General features: G+C 50.9%; 1 protein-coding gene across 1 annotated transcript in view; it reads left to right on the top strand.

Moving 5' to 3' along the window:
* Positions 1-20,439, top strand: part of LOC132805744 (uncharacterized) — a 48,225-nt gene that overhangs the window by 14,415 nt on the left and 13,371 nt on the right. The window contains exon 3 of the mRNA XM_060820971.1: positions 2,331-2,397. Within this exon, the coding sequence (XP_060676954.1) occupies positions 2,331-2,397 (67 nt within the window). The remainder of the gene's footprint in view (positions 1-2,330; positions 2,398-20,439) is intronic.

Below are 20,439 nucleotides of genomic sequence, written 5' to 3'. Positions count from 1 at the left end.
CACACACACACTCCCTCACACTCCCTCCCTCACACACTCCCTCCCTCACCGTCACACACACTCTCCCTCACACACACTCTCTCACACACACACACTCCCTCTCCCTCACACACACACTTCCTCCCTCACACACTCCCTCCCACACACACTCCCTCACACACACACACTCCCTCTCCCTCACTCTCTCTCCCTCACACACACCCTCCCTCACCGTCACACACACTCTCCCTCACACACACTCTCTCACACACACACACTCCCTCTCCCTCACACACACACTCCCTCCCTCACACACTCCCTCCCACACACACTCCCTCACACACACACACTCCCTCACACTCTCTCACACACACACTCCCTCACACACACACTCCCTCCCACACACACTCCCTCCCACACACACACTCCCTCACACTCTCTCACACACACACTCTCTCCCACACACACACTCCCTCACACTCCCTCACACACACTCTCCCTCACACACACTCTCTCACACACACACACTCCCTCTCCCTCACACACACACTCCCTCCCTCACACACTCCCTCCCACACACACTCCCTCACACACACACACTCCCTCACACTCTCTCACACACACACTCCCTCCCACACACACACTCCCTCACACTCCCTCACACACACTCTCACACACACACTCCCTCACACACACACTCCCTCCCTCACACACTCCCTCCCACACACACTCCCTCCCACACACACACTCCCTCACACTCTCTCACACACACACTCCCTCCCACACACACTCCCTCCCACACACACACTCCCTCACACTCCCTCACACACACACTCCCTCACACACACTCTCACACACACACTCCCTCACACTCCCTCACACACACACTCCCTCCCTCACACACTCTCACACACACACTCCCTCACACTCCCTCACACACACACTCCCTCCCACACACACTCCCTCCCACACACACACTCCCTCACACTCTCTCTCACACACACACTCCCTCACACACACACTCTCACACACACACTCCCTCCCACACACACTCTCACACACACTCTCCCTCACACTCCCTCACACACACACTCCCTCCCTCACACACTCCCTCCCACACACACTCCCTCCCACACACACACTCCCTCACACTCTCTCACACACACACTCTCTCCCACACACACACTCCCTCACACTCCCTCACACACACACTCCCTCACACACACTCTCACACACACACTCCCTCACACACACACTCCCTCACACTCCCTCACACACACACTCCCTCCCACACACACTCTCACACACACTCCCTCACACACACACTCCCTCACACTCCCTCACACACACACTCCCTCCCTCACACACTCCCTCCCACACACACTCCCTCCCACACACACACTCCCTCACACTCTCTCACACACACACTCCCTCCCTCACACTCTCCCTCCCTCACACACTCCCTCTCCCTCACACACACCCTCACACACACACACACTCTCACACACATTCACACTCCCTCCCACACAAAAGAGCTGAACTCCAGAGGGGAGGGGAGAGGGACGGCTCTTGACATCAAGGCGGCATTCGGCCGAGTGTGGCATCAAGGACCCCTGGCAAACCTGGAATCAATGGGTATCAGGGGGCAAACTCTCTACTGGTTGGAGTCATACCTGGCACATAGGAAGATGGTTGTGGTTGTTGGAGGTCAGTCATCTCAGCTCCAGGACATCTCTGCAGGAGTTCCTCAGGGTAGTGTCCTAAGCCCAACATCTTTAGCTGCTTCATCAATGACCTTCCCTCTGTCATAAGGTCAGAAGTTCACTGATGGTTGCACAATGTTCAGCACCATTCGCCACTCCTCAGATACTGAAGCAGTCAGCGTTCAAATGCAACAAGATCTGGTCCGTATGCCTGGTGTACAGTGACACCTGCTACCAGGTGGACATCCGTGTGCACAGATGTATGTACAAGCTACAAAGCAGGTCAGAGGGTCAGATGGAGTTTAGGGATAGTGGTTGACAGCAGGATAAACAGTTCAACAGTGGACAACTTGATGTATTCTGACACGAGTACACGGCTGACCTTATCTGTGTGAGGTCCCTCTGGCCTGTTTTATTCAGGACAAACGCCTCCTGGAAGTGGTCCTGACAAGGCTACACCCTGCTGGCTCAACTCAGGCCGGCTTTCTGTTGGCTGTGCTTGGCATCTTGCAGATGTTCAGCTGCCAGGGCTGGCACCCGAGTTGGTGCTGCCCTTTTTAAGAGTGCCCTGGCTGAGGAATGTCTGTTCGAGGCACCGCGGGGACGCTCCGTTCACCTATTTGCCTTTCCGTCTGTCTTGCCTTCCAGGATGACTGAGAAAGAAACCCTGAACGATTCCGGCCAGCCCCAGCAGGACGAAGCCCCTCGCTCCCCGGTAAGGCGGACCTGAGCGCTCACGATCTGATTGGTGCTCTGCCCGGCACCTGATTGATGTCACATGGTTAGAATGGACCAATGCGAAAGGTCTGACCCTCCCCACCGTGGCACGCTGAATAGTGAGGGGTGGTAAACAGGGCGGACGCCATGTGAGAATCACCCGGTGAATGGGTGCCATTCTGACCCAGAAAACTGCCTGCTCCTCCTTTAACATACTCCACACCGATGCCCCCAGCATCATCTCTGCCAGTTAACTGTCAGCTCCTGATGGAAGTGGGAAGGGCTGGTGGTAGATCTGAACGGTGACAATTCTTCGCAACTGCATTGGGAAAGGGACACATTTCGTGGGAAGGATCCCAGGGCTGGCTGATGTTTGTGACTGTTGTTATGACACGGCGGTGAATCCCTCTGCTCATGAAACCAAAAGCTCACCTCGCTTCGTAATCTGTTAAAGTATTAGGGACAGAGAGCTCCCAAATTCCACTATTTAAAGAAACAAAAATCAATTTATTATTTAACTCTAAAAATGAACTTTAAAAAACAACTATTTCCAACTCTCAAACTCCTTTCTGTTAACTACGTATTACTTGCCTCCAACTCTCTAACTGTTCCAATAAAACTGTTCTACTGTTCCAATAAAACACTTATTAAAATTTCAACAACTTAATTTCAAAACCACGCAGGGGTTGTCTCCCTCTGTAGATCTCCCTGGGTCGTCTTCAGTCATTTGTTGCAAAGACGTTTCCATGAAAAGTTATTTTTGATCGAGTGTGTGTTGCTGGCAGTTACTCTGGCGATGGCAGTTGGTCATGCTGTCTGACTAACTCTCAAAATGCCTGCTTCTTTCTACCCCAAACATGGGATCGTCTCATTGCTTCGATGTTGGCAAAACAGTAAATTCAAACTCTATTGGGTTTTAGTATTCTGGGGCATGATTTAATCTGATTGGTTAAATTGGAATGGCTGTCAACATAGCAACCAAGAGTCAGGTATTTGTTTCACAGCCCAATGTTACATATTTGCAATTTTGCAGTACACGCTGAGCCTGCTAGTCAGTCACATGACAGTTACCTGCAAGCTCTAAGTGCAAAACAGCTTTCACTCTCTCTTAAAGGTACAGTACACGCTATGAATTTCACTGTAACATCGGGGGCTGTCGTGGAGATGGCGAGTGGCCGCAGGGTTGGGGTGTGGTTGTAAAGACATAGAAACATAGCAAATAGGAGCAGGAGGAGGCCACTCAGCCCTTCGAGCCTGCTCCACCATTCAAACTTGATCACCCAACTCAGTCCCCTGTTGCCGCTCTCTCCCCCATACCCTTTAACCCGAAGAACTCTATCGAACGCTTTCTTGAAATCATTTGATGTTTGGGCTTCGATGGCTTTCCATGGCAGAGAATTGCACCGGCTCTCCCTCTCTCTGGGTAAAGACATGGTAACCCTGTTACTGTCCACCTGGATGGTGATGGAGAAGGTGAAAGCTGGCATTGCCCTCCGACGGGCACAACCTGGAAATGAACGTCACGCAATGGGAAATTCTCAATGAGAACGGGCTCCCGGACACCATTGGGTCATGGAGGTCTATGACACCTTCCCAGTTTCAGCACAGGACTGCACCACACTTTCAGAGGCAGATGACTGCCCAGCTCCTCGCTGGAAGGGTTCAGCTGACAGCGCTGAGGGGTCATTCTGATGCTGTGAAGTGTCTCCTCACTCTATTTCTTGGAGAAAACTTGGAGCTGCTGGGAACGGGCATGTGCTGGGGTCAGGCCTGAGGTTTGGAATCTCTCCAGCAGGCACCTCTCAGACTGGCACAGTCAAATCGAGCTTGGCACTGCCACCCTGCTTCAACGAATCAAGGCAGCAGCCAGGTCCCTGGGTCACAATCCTGGAATTCCCCCTCCCCCTGGGCGTCATGGGACTACCCACAGCATGTGGACTGCCCCGGTTCAAGAAGGCAGCTCACCCCCACCCCCCACACACAACCTTCTCAAAGGGGGCAACTAGGGATGGCGCAACTAGGGATGTTCCCCGGTTAACGAACGTGGCCTGGCAGGGGAGGCAGAGGCTAACGGGAAGACATGACAGTGCCCTGAATGTGGGCCACAGGAGGAAGGGTAATGCCCGCCTCCTGTGCCCAGCCCATCAGCACGGGCCGGTTGATCTGAGATGACAGCCCAGAGGCTGAGTCTCCTCCCTCCACCACAGCTCGGAGTCAGGACAAATGTCAGCTGCTGAAATCAGGGTGGTCCTGAAACTCAAGTAGGAGGAACAAGTGGGCAGGAAGCTGGAGGAGAGAGTGGAGGAAGCTGGGTTGAGAGTACGTGTGTGAGGGCAGGTCTGTCAGCTCCAGCCCTGACACTGTCCTTTATTGATCCTCTGTCAAACCCCACACCCATTCGCAAGGCCAAGACAACATGGTGTGACTTGGAACAGAATCTATTCAGAATTTCACAAATGGTGACCGGACAGGTTTCTATCACAGGTTCCTGACTGTGCAGAAAGAGGCCACTTGGCCCATCATGTCTGTACTGACCTTCCAAACAATATCTCACCCACAGCCACCCCATCCCTGTAAGACTGCATTCCCCACGGCCAGTCCACCCTCACCTACACATCTTTGGACTGCGCAGCGTCCTGGTAAACCTCGTCTGCACCCTCTCCAAGGCCTCCATGTCCTTCCTGTCATGTGGTGGCCAGAATTGAAGGCAATGCTCCAAGTGTGGCCTCACCAAAGTTTTATAAGGCTGCAACACAGCATCCTAACCCAATTCCCTGACCCACAAGTATGTCGTATACCTCCTTTACCTCCCTCTCTACTTGTGGCCACTTTCAAGGAGCTATGGACTTGAACCCCAAGACCCCTCTGTCCATCAATGCTGTTCAGGGTCCTGCCATTAACCAGACACTTTTCCTTAACATTCCTCCCAAAGTGCAGCACCTCACACTTACCCAGATTAAACTCCATCTGCCATTTCTCCGCCCATCTCTGCAACTGATCTCTATCCTGCTGTATCCTTTGACACCTCCTGTACTATCCACAACTCCACCGATCTTTGTGTCATCTGCAAACTTATTAACCCACCCTCTACATTTTCATCCAAGTCATTTAGATATATCACTAACATTAGAGGTCCCAGTACGGATCCCTGTGGGGCATCACTAGTCATAGACCTCCAGCCTGGAAAACACCTTCTGCCACTACCCTCTGTCTTCTCTGGGCAAGCCAATTCTGAATCCAAATGGCCAAGTCACTGTGGATCCCATGGACCTTAATCTTCTGGATGAGCCTACCATGAGGGACCTTGTTGAAAGCCTTACTAAACTCCATGGAGACAACATCCACTGTTCTACCCTTATCGACCACCTTCATCACCCCCTCGAAAAATTCACTCAAGTCAGTAAGACTTGGCCTGCCCTGCACAAGGCCATGCTGACTGTCCCTAATTAGGCCATGCTTTTCCAAATGCTATCCCTAAGGATTTTGACACCAGGAGAACATGCAAACTCCCCCCAGCCAGGAGGTTGGAATTGAACCTGGGACCCTGGTGCTGTGAGGCAGCAGTGCTAACCACTGTGCCACCTCAGCAAGCCAGGTTATGCAATGCACCAGTGCCCAGATTGCCTGCTCTTCCAATGTTCCTCTGGACGGCTTTCCCCAATATGAGAGGGTGCCAGCTGCTGAGGGCACTTGCCAATTGGCCACAGTTGGCCCTTTGAAACATGGGCATCTCGTGTTAAGGAGTTGTAGTGATGGTTGTCTTCTCCATGTATGTACAATATGCCATCACGTACCAGCACAGGATCGAAGTGGGAGGGGAAGCTGGCAGAATAGTTTGAAAAGCCTGCAAGGTTTGTCCTTCAGCCTTGCCAGTGCCCCACTCGAAGTCACCCCATGCCAGGATGACTGGGCAGGCGTAACTACTGACTAGGGACTCTCGGGAACTGTACAAACACATGTGCTCCCTATAAAGGCGAGTGTAGGTCTGTTCATCTCCACCCGGAGAACAATGCCGAGCAGATGGTACCGTGAGGTGAAGTGGCAGGTGTCTGTTGACTGCCCTTATGTGGTCATTCAATGTTCTTTGGCATTGGGTGCATGACCTGTGCCAGTCTAGCCAGGCAACTTGCCTCCATACCTGCCAGGCACCTGATGGACAGATGCGATCTTCACCAACGGCTCCTTCACCATATCTGCCTGTTCCCACACCTCACTGGCTGGACAGGGTTTTTCACACCAGGTTCTTGTTTCTTAGACATACAAGACCAGCCTCTCTCTATCTGCGCCAATAAAACTTCGATCAAATTATCTCTCGGCCTTCTCTCCATGGAGACCAGTCCAAATATCTTCAAACTATCCTCATCCTTGATGTTTGTTATTTGTGAATTGAAACCTGGGTCCCTGGCACTGTGAGGCAGCAGTGCTAACTGCTGTGCCACCCCAACATGGCCCACCTTATCCAGGTCCTGGGTGGATTCTGCTCGATGGTCAACTTTTGGAAAAACCTACCTGGCTTTCCCTATAGAGAGGGCACCTTGGGTCTGAGTGAAGCCATGAGGGATGGGGATGGTGAGCTGGTGAGTTTTATTTTGTGCGGGGAGGGGGGTGGGGTATCACAGGGGTGAAGGAGGCTAGGCATGATGGGATGGCTTTCAGCAGCTCATTCACCCCTCCATCCCGACCCTGAATTGCCCCTGGATTGGGGCAAATGGAAGCTCCAGGTGGGCAGGCTGCCTGGCTTCTGGGTAGCAGCCAGTCAGGCTGGTGGTGAGTTGGGCACCTATAAGTGGCTGCCAACTATATCCCCGCAAACCTTCTTGCCCAGCCCTTCATGCCCTAAGCTGGCACGAAAGGCTCTGGGTAAAACCTGCCCAATTATTCCCCACTGTTCTCGCAACCTTCCTCATTCTTCCCAGGAAGGGCCGTACCATGATCCTCCTGACCTGGTTTTGTCATTCCCTCTCGTTCCATTTTTCTGGATCCACTCCGCGATTTCATGGTAACCAACAACAGGGCAAAGCAAAGACCTCTCCTCTCAGGAGCCTTCCTCAGCTTGGAGGTGGGCCGATTCCCAGCCAGCTGCACCGAGATGGCAGCACCTTGCCCCAGACTGGCACTGTGCCCAATTCCCAACACCCATCCCAGTGGGTGGCTGGGTGAATGCTGGAACAGCCACTGGCTCAGTGCCTGTTGTAGCTGCTGGCGAGTTTGTGAGAGAGGTTCCTCCCTCTAACCCTGGTGCCCGGCCTACCCGAGTTGAGAACCAACCTGCCATGTCGCCCTGTGAGAATCCTGCAGGTCCCATCACCAGCAGCAGAGAGGAAAAAGACCAGGCAAGCCCAACTGGATCAGCCATGGACTTTACAATGGCCCTCAGCCCTTCCCGCCCAACTCACTCCATCACACTCCCCTAACCCCGGGTCAGTCAGTGACTGTGTGGCGCTCCCTTCTCGCAATTGGCCCCTTTTCACTTCAGATATCAGAGTATTCGGAGCGACGGCCCAACTGCTGGAAAGTGGGAATACTGGACTGAAGTCAGCAGACTCGATGGGCTGAAGGGCCTCTTCCTTGCTGTATGATCCTCAGCCACTGGGATGTGAGGAGGGGCAGTTCCCGGCATTGCAAGTTGCTAAATGTGGAATGTGATTTAAACAAAATACCCAGCAGATGCTGGAATTCTAGGAAGACAGGCAGGAGGCTGGAAGGACACAGCAGGCCAGGCAGCATCAGGAGGGGGAGAGGTCAACATTTCGGGTGGAACCGTTTATTCAGGATGTACCCATTTGCTGCCCCAGGAGATCCTACATTCACAAACAAGGATAACGCGGAGGCTGTGGATGTCAGCTGATGGGGGCAGTCATGGGGGTATGACTTTTGTTTCATTTCATTTGGAGACGAGGGCATCCCTCATAGGCCCAGTATTTATTGCCCCCCCCCACCCCCCCCCCCTTGAGAAGGTGGGGGTGAGCTGCCATCTTGAACCGCTGCAGTCCATGTGCTGTGGGTTGACCCACAATGCCCTGAGGGAGGGAATTCCAGGATTCTGTCCCAGTGACACTGAAGGAACGGCGATATATTTCCAAGTCAGGATGGTGAGGGGCTCGGAGGGGAACTTGCAGGGGGTGGTGTTCCCATGTATCTGCTGCCCTTGTCCTTCTAGATGGAAGTGGCCGTGGGTTTGGAAGGTGCTGCCTGAGGATCTTTGGTGAGTTTCTGCAGGGCATCTTGTAGATGGTACACACTGCTGTTACTGAGCGTCGGTGGGGGGAGGGAGGGGATGTTTGTGGATGTGGGGCCAATCAAGCGGCTGCTTTGTCCTGGATGGTGTCGAGCTTCTTGAGTGTTGTTGGAGCTGCCCCCATCCAGGGGCAAGTGGGGAGTATTCCCTCACCCTCCTGACTTGTGCCTTGGAGATGGTGGGACAGGCTTTGGGGAGTCAGGAGGGGAGTTACTCACTGCAGGATTCCCGGCCTCTGACCTGCTCTTGTAGCCACAGTGTTTATATGGGAAGTCCAGTTCAGTTTCTACTATGACTGCAGTTTCCCATGCTGGGAGACCATAACATGGAGGAGCGGCGGGAGGCCATTCAGCCCATCCAGTCTGCACCGCTATTCAATAAGATCATGGCTGATCTGATCATCCCCATCTCCCCTCTCCTGTCTTTTCCCCATCACCCCTCCATTCCCCTTCCTGATTAAACATCCCTCTGCCTCACCCTTGAATAAACTCACTGACCCAGCTCCGACAGCCCTCTGTGGGAAAGAATTCCACAGACTCACTCCCCTCTGAGAGAGGAAATTCCTCCCCATCTCTGTCTGCAATGGGTGACCCCTTATTCTGGGATTGTACCCTCTGGTCCTAGACTCTCTCCCACAAGGGGAGACAACCTCTCCACATCTCTCCTGTTGAGTCCTCTTCGAATATTATGTATTTCAATAAAGTCACCTCTCATTTTTCTCAACTCGAATGAGTACTGGCACAATCTACTCCACATGGGCGGCACGGTGGCACAGTGGTTAGCACTGCTGTCTCACAGCACCTGAGACCCGGGTTCAATTCCCGACTCAGGCGACTGACTGTGTGGAGTTTGCACGTTCTCCCCGTGTCTGCGTGGGTTTCCTCTGGGTGCTCCGGTTTCCTCCCACAGTCCAAAGATGTGCGGGTCAGGTGAATTGGCCATGATAAATTGCCCGTAGTGTTAGGTAAGGAGTAAATGTAGGGGTAGGGGTATGGGTGGGTTGCGCTTCGGCGGGTCGGTGTGGACTTGTTGGGCCGAAGGGCCTGTTTCCACACTGTAAGTAATCTAATCTAATCTCTCCTCAGCCATCATTATATTCCAACATGATTCTAACATTCCCACATTATATTCAAAATGGCATATCTTTGCCCACTCACCTGGCCTGTGTCCTCCTCCTGTCCTTGTCACAATCTACCCTACCCTCCTAACTCTCTTTATGTCATCAGCAACCAGGCCCTCAGTCCCTTCATCAAAGCCATTTCTCTAAATTGTAAAGAGATGAGACCCCAGCACTGGCACACCATGCAGGATATCAGACCAGCCTGATAAAGACCCACTTCTTCCTGCTCCCTGCTTCCTGTTAGCCAGCTCCTGCCCTATCCACAACCCCATCTGTAACCCCCTAACACCACGAGCTTTCATTTTCCACACCAACCTTTGACGTGCCACTTTATCGAATGCTTTCTGGAAATCTAAGTACAGTATGCCATTGGTTCCCCCTTATTTACTCGACATGCTCCCTCCAGAAAGAGCTTCGATGAACTAGTGAAAGATGGTTTCCTCTTTCACAAAGCCATGTTGGCTCTGCCTGATTCCCTGGAACCTCTCCAACCTGTTAGAATGACTTTAATAGATCGATAGTCACAGGTGAGGTGCTGGAAGACTGGAGGTTGGCAAACGTGGTGTTTAAGAAGGGCGGTAAAGACAAGCCAAGGAACTATAGACCAGTGAGCCTGACCTCGGTGGTGGGCAAGTTGTTGGAGGGAATCCTGAGGGACAGGATGTACATGTATTTGGAAAGGCAAGGACTGATTAGGGATAGTCAACATGGCTTTGTGCTTGGGAAATCAGGTCTCACAAACTTGATTGAGTTTTTTGAAGAAGTAACAAAGAGGATTGATCAGGGCAGAGCAGTAGATGTGATCTATATGGACTTCAGTAAGGCGTTTGACAAGGTTCCCCATGGGAGACTGATCAGCGAGGTTAGATCTCATGGAATACAGGGAGAACTAGCCATTTGGATACAGAACTGGCTCAAAGGTAGAAGACAGAGGGTGGTGGTGGAGGGTTGTTTTTCAGACTGGAGGCCTGTGACCAGTGGAGTGCCACAAGGATCGGTGCTGGGCCCTCTACTTTTCATCATTTATGTAAATGATTTGGATGTGAACATAAGAGGTACAGTTAGTAAGTTTGCAGATGACACCAAAATTGGAGGTGTAGTGGGTAGCGAAGAGGCTGGTACAATTGCAACATTTAAGAGGCATTTGGATGGGTATATGAATAGGAAGGGTTTGGAGGGATACGGGCTGGGTGCTGGCAGGTGGGTTGGGTTGGGATATCTGGTCAGCATGGATGGGTTGGACCGAAGGGTCTGTTTCCATGCTGTACATCTCTATGACTCCATGACAGATATTGAGCTAACCGGCCTGTAGTTTCCTGCTTTCTGCCTTCCTCCTTTGAACAAAGCAGCTATATTCGCCATTTTCCAATCTAACGGGACCTTCCCCAAATTTAAGGAGTTTTGGAAAATCAAAACAAATGCGCCATCTCTCTCACTGGCCACTTCTTCTCAGACCTCAGGGTGACGTCCATCAGGATTCAGGCAATAGTCAGCCCACAGACTCCCTCAATTTGCTCAGTTACAAATCCCACAACACCGGGTTATAGTCCAATAGGTTTAATTGGAAGCACTAGCTTTCGGAGCGCCGCTCCTTCATTCTGTCAGGACCACCTGACAGAATGTACTCAGGACCACTTCGCTGGTCAGGGTGCTTTCTCCTCCCTCACTCGTGTTTCCCGATGTATTGCTGCCTCTGGGGTGTTACTTGGACCTTCTGTTCTGAAGACTGCAAAAAAAAACCCTCTTCACTTTCTCTGCTGCCTCCTCACTGTCCATTATGAATTCTCCAGTCTGATTTAACCTCGGACTCGTGCTCGCTTTGCTAACGTTTAAATACTTCAAAGAGCTTCTTTATATTTTCCGGTTAGCTTTGTCTCGTACTCTGCTTTTTTTTCCTCTTTGCTGATTTTTAAAATATTCTCTGCAGAGTTCCAAATCTTTGCAGAATGATGTGCTTTAGGGCTGGTGCAATCTTTAACATTTCTAGTTAAACACAGGTGGTGGGTCTGTCCCTTGAAATTTTCCTCACTCATTTGAATGTATCTATTCTGTACAATGCTGGGATATTCCTTGAGATGTCTGCCACTCCATCTCATTAACTTTGCTGACTTTAGCCAGTCTTGCTTTCATAATTCCCCTGTATTCACCTTTAAAGTAATTGTTTTCTTGGTATCACATGGAGTGAATCGGATTGGCTGGAGGCTGGGATCTATGATGCTGGGGATCACTGGAGGAGGCCGAGATGGATCATCCACTCAGCACTTCTGGCTGAAGATTGCTGTGAAAGCTTCAGCCTGACCTTTTGCCCTGATGTGCTGGGCTCCTCCATCATCGAGGATGGGGGTATTTGTGGGGGTTTCTCCTCCAGTGAGTTGTTTAATCCCCCACCACCATTCACCACTGGATGTGGCAGCACTGCAGAGCTTAGATCTGATCCAGTGATTGTGGGATCGCTTAGCTCTGTCTATCACTTGCTGCTTCTGCTGTTTGGCGTGTAAGTAATCCTGTTTGGTGGCTTCACCAGGTTAACATCTCACCTTCAGGAATGCCTAGTGCTGCTCCTGCCATGCCCTCCTGCACTCTCCATTGAACCAGGGTTGATCCCCTGGTTGATGGTAATGGTCGAGTGGGGGATATGTCGGGCCATGAGGTTACAGATTGGGCTGGAGTACAGTTCTGCTGCTGCTGATGGCCCACAGTGCCTCATGGATGCCCAGTCCTGAGTTGCTAGATCTGTTTGAAGTCTGTCCCATTGAGCACAGTGATAGTGCCACACAACATGATGGAGGGTATTCTCAATGTGAAGGTGGGACTATGTCTCCACAAGGACTGTGTGATGGTCACTCTTACCGATACTGTCATGGACAGATACATCTGCAGCCGGCAGATTGGTCAGGATGAGGTTGAGGATGTTTTTTCCTCTTGTTGGTTCCCCCACCACCTGCCGCAGACCCAGGGTAGCAGCTATGTCCTTTAGGACCTGACCAGCTTGGTCAGTAACACTGCTGCTGAGCCCCTCTTGGTGGTGGACATTGAGATCCCCCACCCAGGGTACATTCTGTGACCTTGCCACTCTCAGTGCTTCCTCTAAGTGCTGTTCCATGTGGAGGAGAGCTGATTCATCAGCCGAGGGAGAACAGTACGTGGGAATCAGCAGGAGGGTTCCTTGTCCAGGTTTTACCTGAAGCCGTGAGACTTCATGGGGCCCAGAGTCAATGTTGAGGACTCCCAGAGTAACTCCCTCCCGACTGTATCCCCACCTCAGCTGGGTCTGTCCTGCTGGTGGGACAGGATGTGTCCAGGGATGGTGATGGTGGTGTCTGGGACATTGTCTGGAAGGTATGATTCCATGAGTAGGACTGTGTCAGGCTGTTGTTGGAGTAGTCTGTGAGACAGCTCTCCCAGTGTTGGCACTAGGCCCCAGGTGGTGGTGAGGAGGACCCTGCAGGGTTGATGGGGCTGTTTCTGCCAGCGTCTTTTCTGGTGCCAAGGTCAATGCCAGCTGTTTTGTCCTGTTTCATTCCTTTGTTGAGACTTGTTCACCACTGGATAAAGCTGAGGGACTTGTGAGGTCATTTCAAAGGGCAGTTTCAAACTCAACCACATTGGCTGCGGGTCTGGGGTCCCATGTTGGCCAGATTGCGCAAGGACGGCAGATTTCCCCCTCCCTAAAGGACATTAATGAACCCAGATTGGGTTTCATGACAGTGAGTTTTGAGAAGATTTGTATCTCAGGTTGATGTTCTGGATGTAGGTTTGCTCACTGAACTGGAAGGTTCATTTCCAGACGTTTCGTCACCATACTAGGTAACATCACCAGTGGGCCTCAGGCAAAGCACTGCTGATAATTCCTGCTTTTTATTTATATGTTTGGGTTTCTTTGGGTTGGTGACGCCATTTCCTGTGGCGATGTCATTTCCTGCGGTGAAGTCACTTCCTGTTATTTTTCTCAGGGGGTGTTTGTTGATAGAGTTCCGGTTGGAATGCCATGCTTCTAGGAATTCTCGCGCGTGTCTCTTTGGCTTGTCCTGGGATGGATGTGTTGTCCACGTCAAAGTGGTGTCCTTCCTTGTCTGTATGTGAGGATACAAGTGAGAGAGGGTCATGTCTTTCTGTGGCGAGTTGGTGTTCATGTATCCTGGTGGCGAGTTTTCTGCCTGTTTGTCCAATGTAGTGTGTGTTACAGTCCTTGCAAGGTATTTTGTAAATGACGTTAGTTTTGCTTGTTGTCTGTATAGAGTCTTTCAAGTTCATTAGCTGCTGTTTTAGTGTGTTGGTGGATTTGTGGGCTACCATGATGCCAAGGGGTCTGAGTAGTCTGGGTGACAGTGTTTATATGGCCATCATTGTGCTCTTAGTTCCGGATCGCTATTGAATTCAAATTCCACCATCTGGCATGGAATGCAGAGGGTAGAGAGGGTTGGAAGAGATGGCAAAGTCTGGGCAGACTGAGGCCGTGTAGGGATATCAAAGCAAGTGTTGCCCAGCTAATGCAGGCCTTTACACGCTGGCACTGCTCTTCTGCAAGTCATTGCGCAGCAAGATCCCACAAGCAAGAGAGAGCAGATGATCTGTTGTTTGTGTGAGATTGAGTTCGACCCGAAGCATAACTGCCTGTTTGTCCTTGGAAATGGTGGCCGTGCAATCTTTAACATCACTGCGGAAAGATGGCACACCTCCAACAATGCAGCCCCCTCTGAGCACAGCCTGGCAGTGCCAGCCTTCACTTGGCGCTTGGGTCGAGGGGTTTGAGCCCGTGACCTTCAGACTTTGTGGTGAGAGAGAGTGACTTACAGAGCCGGGCCGTGGCAAGAGGCGAAGGACATTATATTTAGAAATATGCTGTGGGACTGTTCCTGTCAGTCAAGCAGGAAAGTAAAGAATCCCTTTGTTGACTATTTCTGGCGTGCTATTTGTTTGCAACAGGCTTCCAAGTGAGCATGTCTCAACATCCCATGCTTCAGGAATTCCTTCCAGTGCTCAGGATGAGAGGGTGGGGATGGGAGAGACGAGCAGGGATCTCCATTCAGCCAGACAGACCCAGACTGTGTTCACCATGAAACGTTAATCACACTGGTTTCTGGACCAAGAGCTGACGTTATTCCCTGGGCTCGTTTGGACTCGGAGGCTGGGAAAAAGTTGGTCATCCCTCAACTATCAGTTTCGATCAGATCGGACCCGACAGACCAAAGGGGGCATTGCGAGTGTGGTACAGGCAGACAGGGGCTGGTGACCAGGAGGAAAAGTATGTCTCAGGTAAGACCCCGCCAGACCGTGGAAAGGAATGGGATGAAATGAGTGGCTCTTTGGTGCAGACAGGATGGACCGAGAGATCTGATGGGCTTTCTGTTTGTGTGAGGTTCCAGAACACACACAGTGACATGAAGAAGGAGAAACATTCAATTGCCTTACAGCACAGAGAGTTATAGAGTCAGAGAGATGTATAGCATGGAAACAGACCCTTCGGTCCAACCCGTCCATGCCGACCAGATATCCCAACCCAATCTAGTCCCACCTGCCAGCACCCGGCCCATATCCCTCCAAACCCTTCCTATTCATATACCCATCCAAATGCCTCTTAAATGTTGTAATTGTACCAGCCTCCACCACTTCCTCTGGCAGCTCATTCCATACACGTACCACCCTCTGTGTGAAAAAGTTGCCCCTTAGGTCTCTTTTATATCTTTCCCCTCTCACCCTAAACCTATGCCCCTCTAGTTCTGGACTCCCTGGCCCCAGGGAAACGACTTTGTCTATTTACCCTATCCATGCCCCTCATAATTTTATAAACCTCTATAAGGTCACCCCTCAGCCTCCGACGCTCCAGGGAAAACAGCCCCAGCCTGTTCAGCCTCTCCCTGTAGCTCCAATCCTCCAATCCTGGCAACATCCTTGTAAATCTTTTCTGAACCCTTTCAAGTTTCACAACATCTTTCCGATAGGAAGGAGACCAGAATTGCACACAATATTCCAACAGTGGCCTAACCAATGTCCTGTACAGCCGCAACATGACCTCCCAACTCCTGTACTCAATACTCTGACCAATAAAGGAAAGCATACCAAACACCTTCTTCACTATCCTATCTACCTGCAACTCCATTTTCAAGGAGCTGTGAACCTGCACTCCAAGGTCTCTTTGTTCAGCAACACTCCCTCGGACCTTACCATTAAGTATATAAGTCCTGCTAAGATTTGCTTTCCCAAAATGCAGCACCTCACATTTATCTGAATTAAACTCCATCTGCACTTCTCAGCCCATTGGCCCATCTGATCAGGATCCCGTTGTAATCTGAGGTAACCCTCTTCGCTGTCCACTACACCTCCAATTTTGGTGTCATCTGCAAACTTACTAACTGTACCTCTTAAGCTCACATCCAAATCATTTATGTAAATGATGAAAAGTAGAGGACCCAGCACCGATCCTTGTGGCACTCCATTGGTCACAGGCCTCCAGTCTGAACTTCTCAACTAACGCATTATGAGAGTCTTCAAAGAGTCTCCTTCCCACAAGCAATGTTTGAAAGATATTCCATTCTTTTCCCTCTCTAACCTGGGCATCCCGCCGGGAGGTTTAGACAGGAAGACTATCTCCCGATAGGACTCGATCTCTGACTGGCAATCCAATGTTGCTCTGAAGACATCTTCTCCTGCCATGACTTTGGGATATCTGAGACTCGGTCAGATGGCTTGTCACCTGTCAGCAGCTCACAAACCACAGATTGCTGTCCTCCCCCACTCCTCATTTCCCACAGTTGCTGCTGTTAAAGTGCTCTTACGGTGGGTCATGTCAGGGTGGGTCTGACACAGCCCCACTCAGATCCAGTGTCTCAACACCAGCCACCAGTGTCCGGTAAACGATCGTCTGAAGGACTGTTTCGACTTGGATAAAGAAAGCATAGCAAACCACAAAGTAGCTCAACACAGCAAAGATCTGTGACAGAGCCACACATACCTTGGCACAGACCTACAGAGAGAGAGTGTGTTATAACTGAGAGTCTCACACTGAGGGTCAGTGTGACAGAGAGAGAGAGAGAGTGAGAGAGAGAGGGAGTGTGTGTTATAATGGAGCGTCTCACACTGAGGGTCTGTGTGACACAGAGAGAGAGAGAGAGAGAGAGTGTTATAATGGAGAGTCTCACACTGAGGGTCAGTGTGTGTGTGTGTGAGAGAGAGAGAGAGAGAGAGTGTTATAACGGAGAGTCTCACACTGAGGGTCAGTGTGACACAGCGAGAGAGAGAGGGTTATAATGGAGAGTCATGCACTGCGTTCTCCTTGGCAGTCTCACATTTCCCGTGAGGTTGACACTGAATGGTTGATCTGAATTCCTTTGTGGGTTTGTTTTCCAATCCCAGCTGTATGTGTCAGGTGTCATGTGTTTGTCTGAACCAGGATGGCAGCGTTGACCTCTAACTGGAATATTCCATATCTTACCTTCTCGTTTTCTCACTCACAACTCCTCCGCCCGGTTGTACCTCTCCGATCTGTGCAGGCACGGTTTCCCTTTCTCTGGGGCATGGGTGTCGGTCTGTGGGCTCGATTGGACGCAGGCCCATTGGTGTGCCTTTTGACTCTGCACCTTTATTCAGCTGGTCTTCTTCCTGATGCAAATGCATCATCTTTGCTTTTCACCGTCATTAGATTGACAGACCTTCTTTGTGTTCTGAAAGTCGGATGGGTAAAACATTTGGCTGGCCTGAATATCTAGGGTAAATATTTCAACGTATGTTCAGAAGTCACGCGACACCGGGTTCTAGTACAGCAGGTTTGTTTGAAATGGTGAGCTTCGTAAAGTCACCGAAAGGTTTCAAATGAACCTGTCAGGCTATCCCCTGGTGTCATGTAACTTCGGACTCTGTCCACCCCCAGTCCCACACCGGCACCTCCACATGAACCAGGTGTTGTCACCAGTGGACTGGTGGGTCAGGAAGGACACAGTTTGACATCTGATTGGACTTACCCAAAGCCAGGAACATGTTGTTGCTGAGTGGGGTAATATCAGAATGATCAGAGGAAAGGCTTCGTGCACATTGGAGTGAAGCTAGTATGACTGACATGGCCACCTTTGCCCCAAGTGCACCAGTGCAGGGCTGGAGTGTGATCCTTTCTGATCAACGCCTCAGGCCCAGCGATTGGGTGTGGGGAGGATAGTTGCTGTTAGGATTAGGCCCAAGGTTGGGGCAGGGAAGCGAGCCGAATCAGACAGAGATCCAGCTATAAAGGAAAGCGTTTGGGCTCAAATTTCAGGCAAGAGGGCGGGGAAGGTGTCTCTCGGAGAGGACTCAGAGAAAGAAGCAGCATTTCTGATGCTGGGATTAGGGAAGGGAAGGAGTGGGAAATGAAGGCACTGTGCCTTGGAAAGACTGGAACTCAAACTGTGGCCAATGACAATTCGGATGAGGAAGGATTTGGCTCCAAGGGAGGGTCTGGTGGGGAGCTGGTTTACTCTGAGTGAAAGGAAAGCAGTTTTCATTTGCTCTGGGATGAGAGCTGAGCAGATGGGTGGGCAACACAACATGGCTCCTTCAAAGATGGCTGCCTGATGGAGTCCACCCTGTTGATGTCATGTGTTCGGAGACAATCCAGCTGTTCCCTGAGGAGTATACACAGAACCTCTCAGGGGTGGGGGCGACAAATGAGGCCTTTGGTGGAACAATTCACCAAGAGGGATTGCAAACGACCCTCTCCGCACTGAGGGAGACGTCAAGCGGTGAACTCACGGCCAGCCAGGCAGCAGGGCCTGTCTGATACGTTTGGACACTTCCTAAGGACGCATCTCCTGTCGAGTCAGGCTCCTGTCACACTGTGGCAATGTGCCCACCTCTGCACCAGGGGGTCTGGGTTGAAGTTCCACCTGCTCCAGAGGGACGTCATAACCTCTCTGAAATTTAAACAAAAAGGAATTACTCCAGCCCGTGCAAGTTTTCCCTTTTTGCTGCAGGTGCCCAGTCCTGATAAAATCCTTGAAAATAACCTTTGTCCCCTTGCAAGTGAGTGCTCACATGCCGTTGAAATACAGTGACAGGAACTGTACAGAGTCCTGTAGCCAGGCTCGAGCTAATGTTGTATACTAGAAGCCTGAGGCCTACTCTTTAAATCCAACTCTCACACAATAACTCCTTGTCGTGCTACCTTCACCAATCTGCCCACAGGCCCTCTGTTCCACTAGACCTTGCAGAATCCGACCACCTCATGCAGTCAGAGAGATATACAGCACAGAGCCAGACTCTTTAGGCCTTCAGTACACTTGCCTTCATTGGTCAGAGTATTGAGTACAGGAGTTGGGAGGTCATGTTGCGGCTGTACAGGACATCGGTTAGGCCACTGTTGGAATATTGTGTGCAATTCTGGTCTCCTTCCTATCGGAAAGATGTTGTGAAACTTGAAAGGGTTCAGAAAAGATTTACAAGGATGTTGGAGGGTTTAAGATTCAGGGAGAGGCTGAACAGGCGGGGGCTGTTTTCCCTGGAGCGTCGGAGGCTGAGGGGTGACCTTATAGAGGTTTATAAAATTATGAGGGGCATGGATAGGATAAATAGACAAAGTCTTTTCCCTGGGGGTCGGGGAGTCCAGAACTAGAGGGCATAGGTTTAGGGTGAGAGGGGAAAGATATAAAAGAGACCTAAGGGGTAACTTTTTCACACAGAGGGTGGTACGTGTATGGAATGACCTGCCAGAGGATGTGGTGGAGGCTGGTACAATTACAACATTTAAGAGGCATTTGGATGGGTATATGAATAGGAAGCGTTTGGGGGGATATGGGCTAAGTGCTGGCAGAGAGGGTTAAGGGCGTGGATTGCCCTGCCTGCCAACGTAGTTAACTCAGCCACATTAGGGAGATTTAAATAATCCTTGGATGAGCATATGAATGATGATGGGATAGTGTAGGGGGACAGGCTGAGAATAGTTCACAGGTCAGCACAACATCGAGGGCCAAAGGGTATGTTCTGCACTGTATTGTTTTATGTTCTAACTGGGACTAGATTGGGTTGGGGTATCTGATCGACATGGACAGGTTGGACCGAAGGGTCTGGTTCTGTGCTGGACAACTCTGCGACTCGAAACTCTATCGAACCCCTCCTTGGAAACATTCAGTGTTTTGGCCTGAACTGCTTTCCGTGGCAGAGACTTCCCCAGGCTCTCCCCACTCTCCGGGTGAAGCCATGTCTCCTCAGCTCAGTCCGAAATGGTCAACCTGTATCCTTAGAGCGTGAACCCCCCCCCCCCTCCGCCCACCTCTCCCGGTCTGAGTTCTGAACTCCCTGGTCATGGGGACCATCCTTCCTGGGTTGACTCTGTCCCGTCCCGTTAGTTTCTGTGGATTCAAATGCCATCATCTGCCCAGGTATGATTTGCCCTCACATCCCCAGAGCGTTAGCTGGGGGTTTTGGATTATTTGCAGGAGCAGAGCTGCGTGTGCTTTGAAAACAATGGATTCCTTTGTTTCTTCCCAGACTGCCTAGCTCAGTTAGCTGCATCCCTGCTTTGGGATGCAATACACGTACCGACTGGGATTACCAGGAAGGTCCAGCATGAGCTAGACATAACCAATTGTCTCTCTCCAACAGAGAGAGATGTCTACAGTCCTTTGGAGACTCTGACTCAAAATCACATCGCCTTCCACTTTTTGTCATCATGAGGTAATATTGTGATTCAATGGTTTGTTTCCAAAGTGTCCAAATAA

The sequence above is a fragment of the Hemiscyllium ocellatum genome, chromosome X (genome assembly GCF_020745735.1).
Source record: "Hemiscyllium ocellatum isolate sHemOce1 chromosome X, sHemOce1.pat.X.cur, whole genome shotgun sequence".
In the NCBI taxonomy this organism is placed as follows: Eukaryota; Metazoa; Chordata; class Chondrichthyes; order Orectolobiformes; family Hemiscylliidae; genus Hemiscyllium; species Hemiscyllium ocellatum.
Note: the sequence above shows the minus strand (reverse complement) of the source record. Positions and strands in the feature narration are given on the sequence as shown.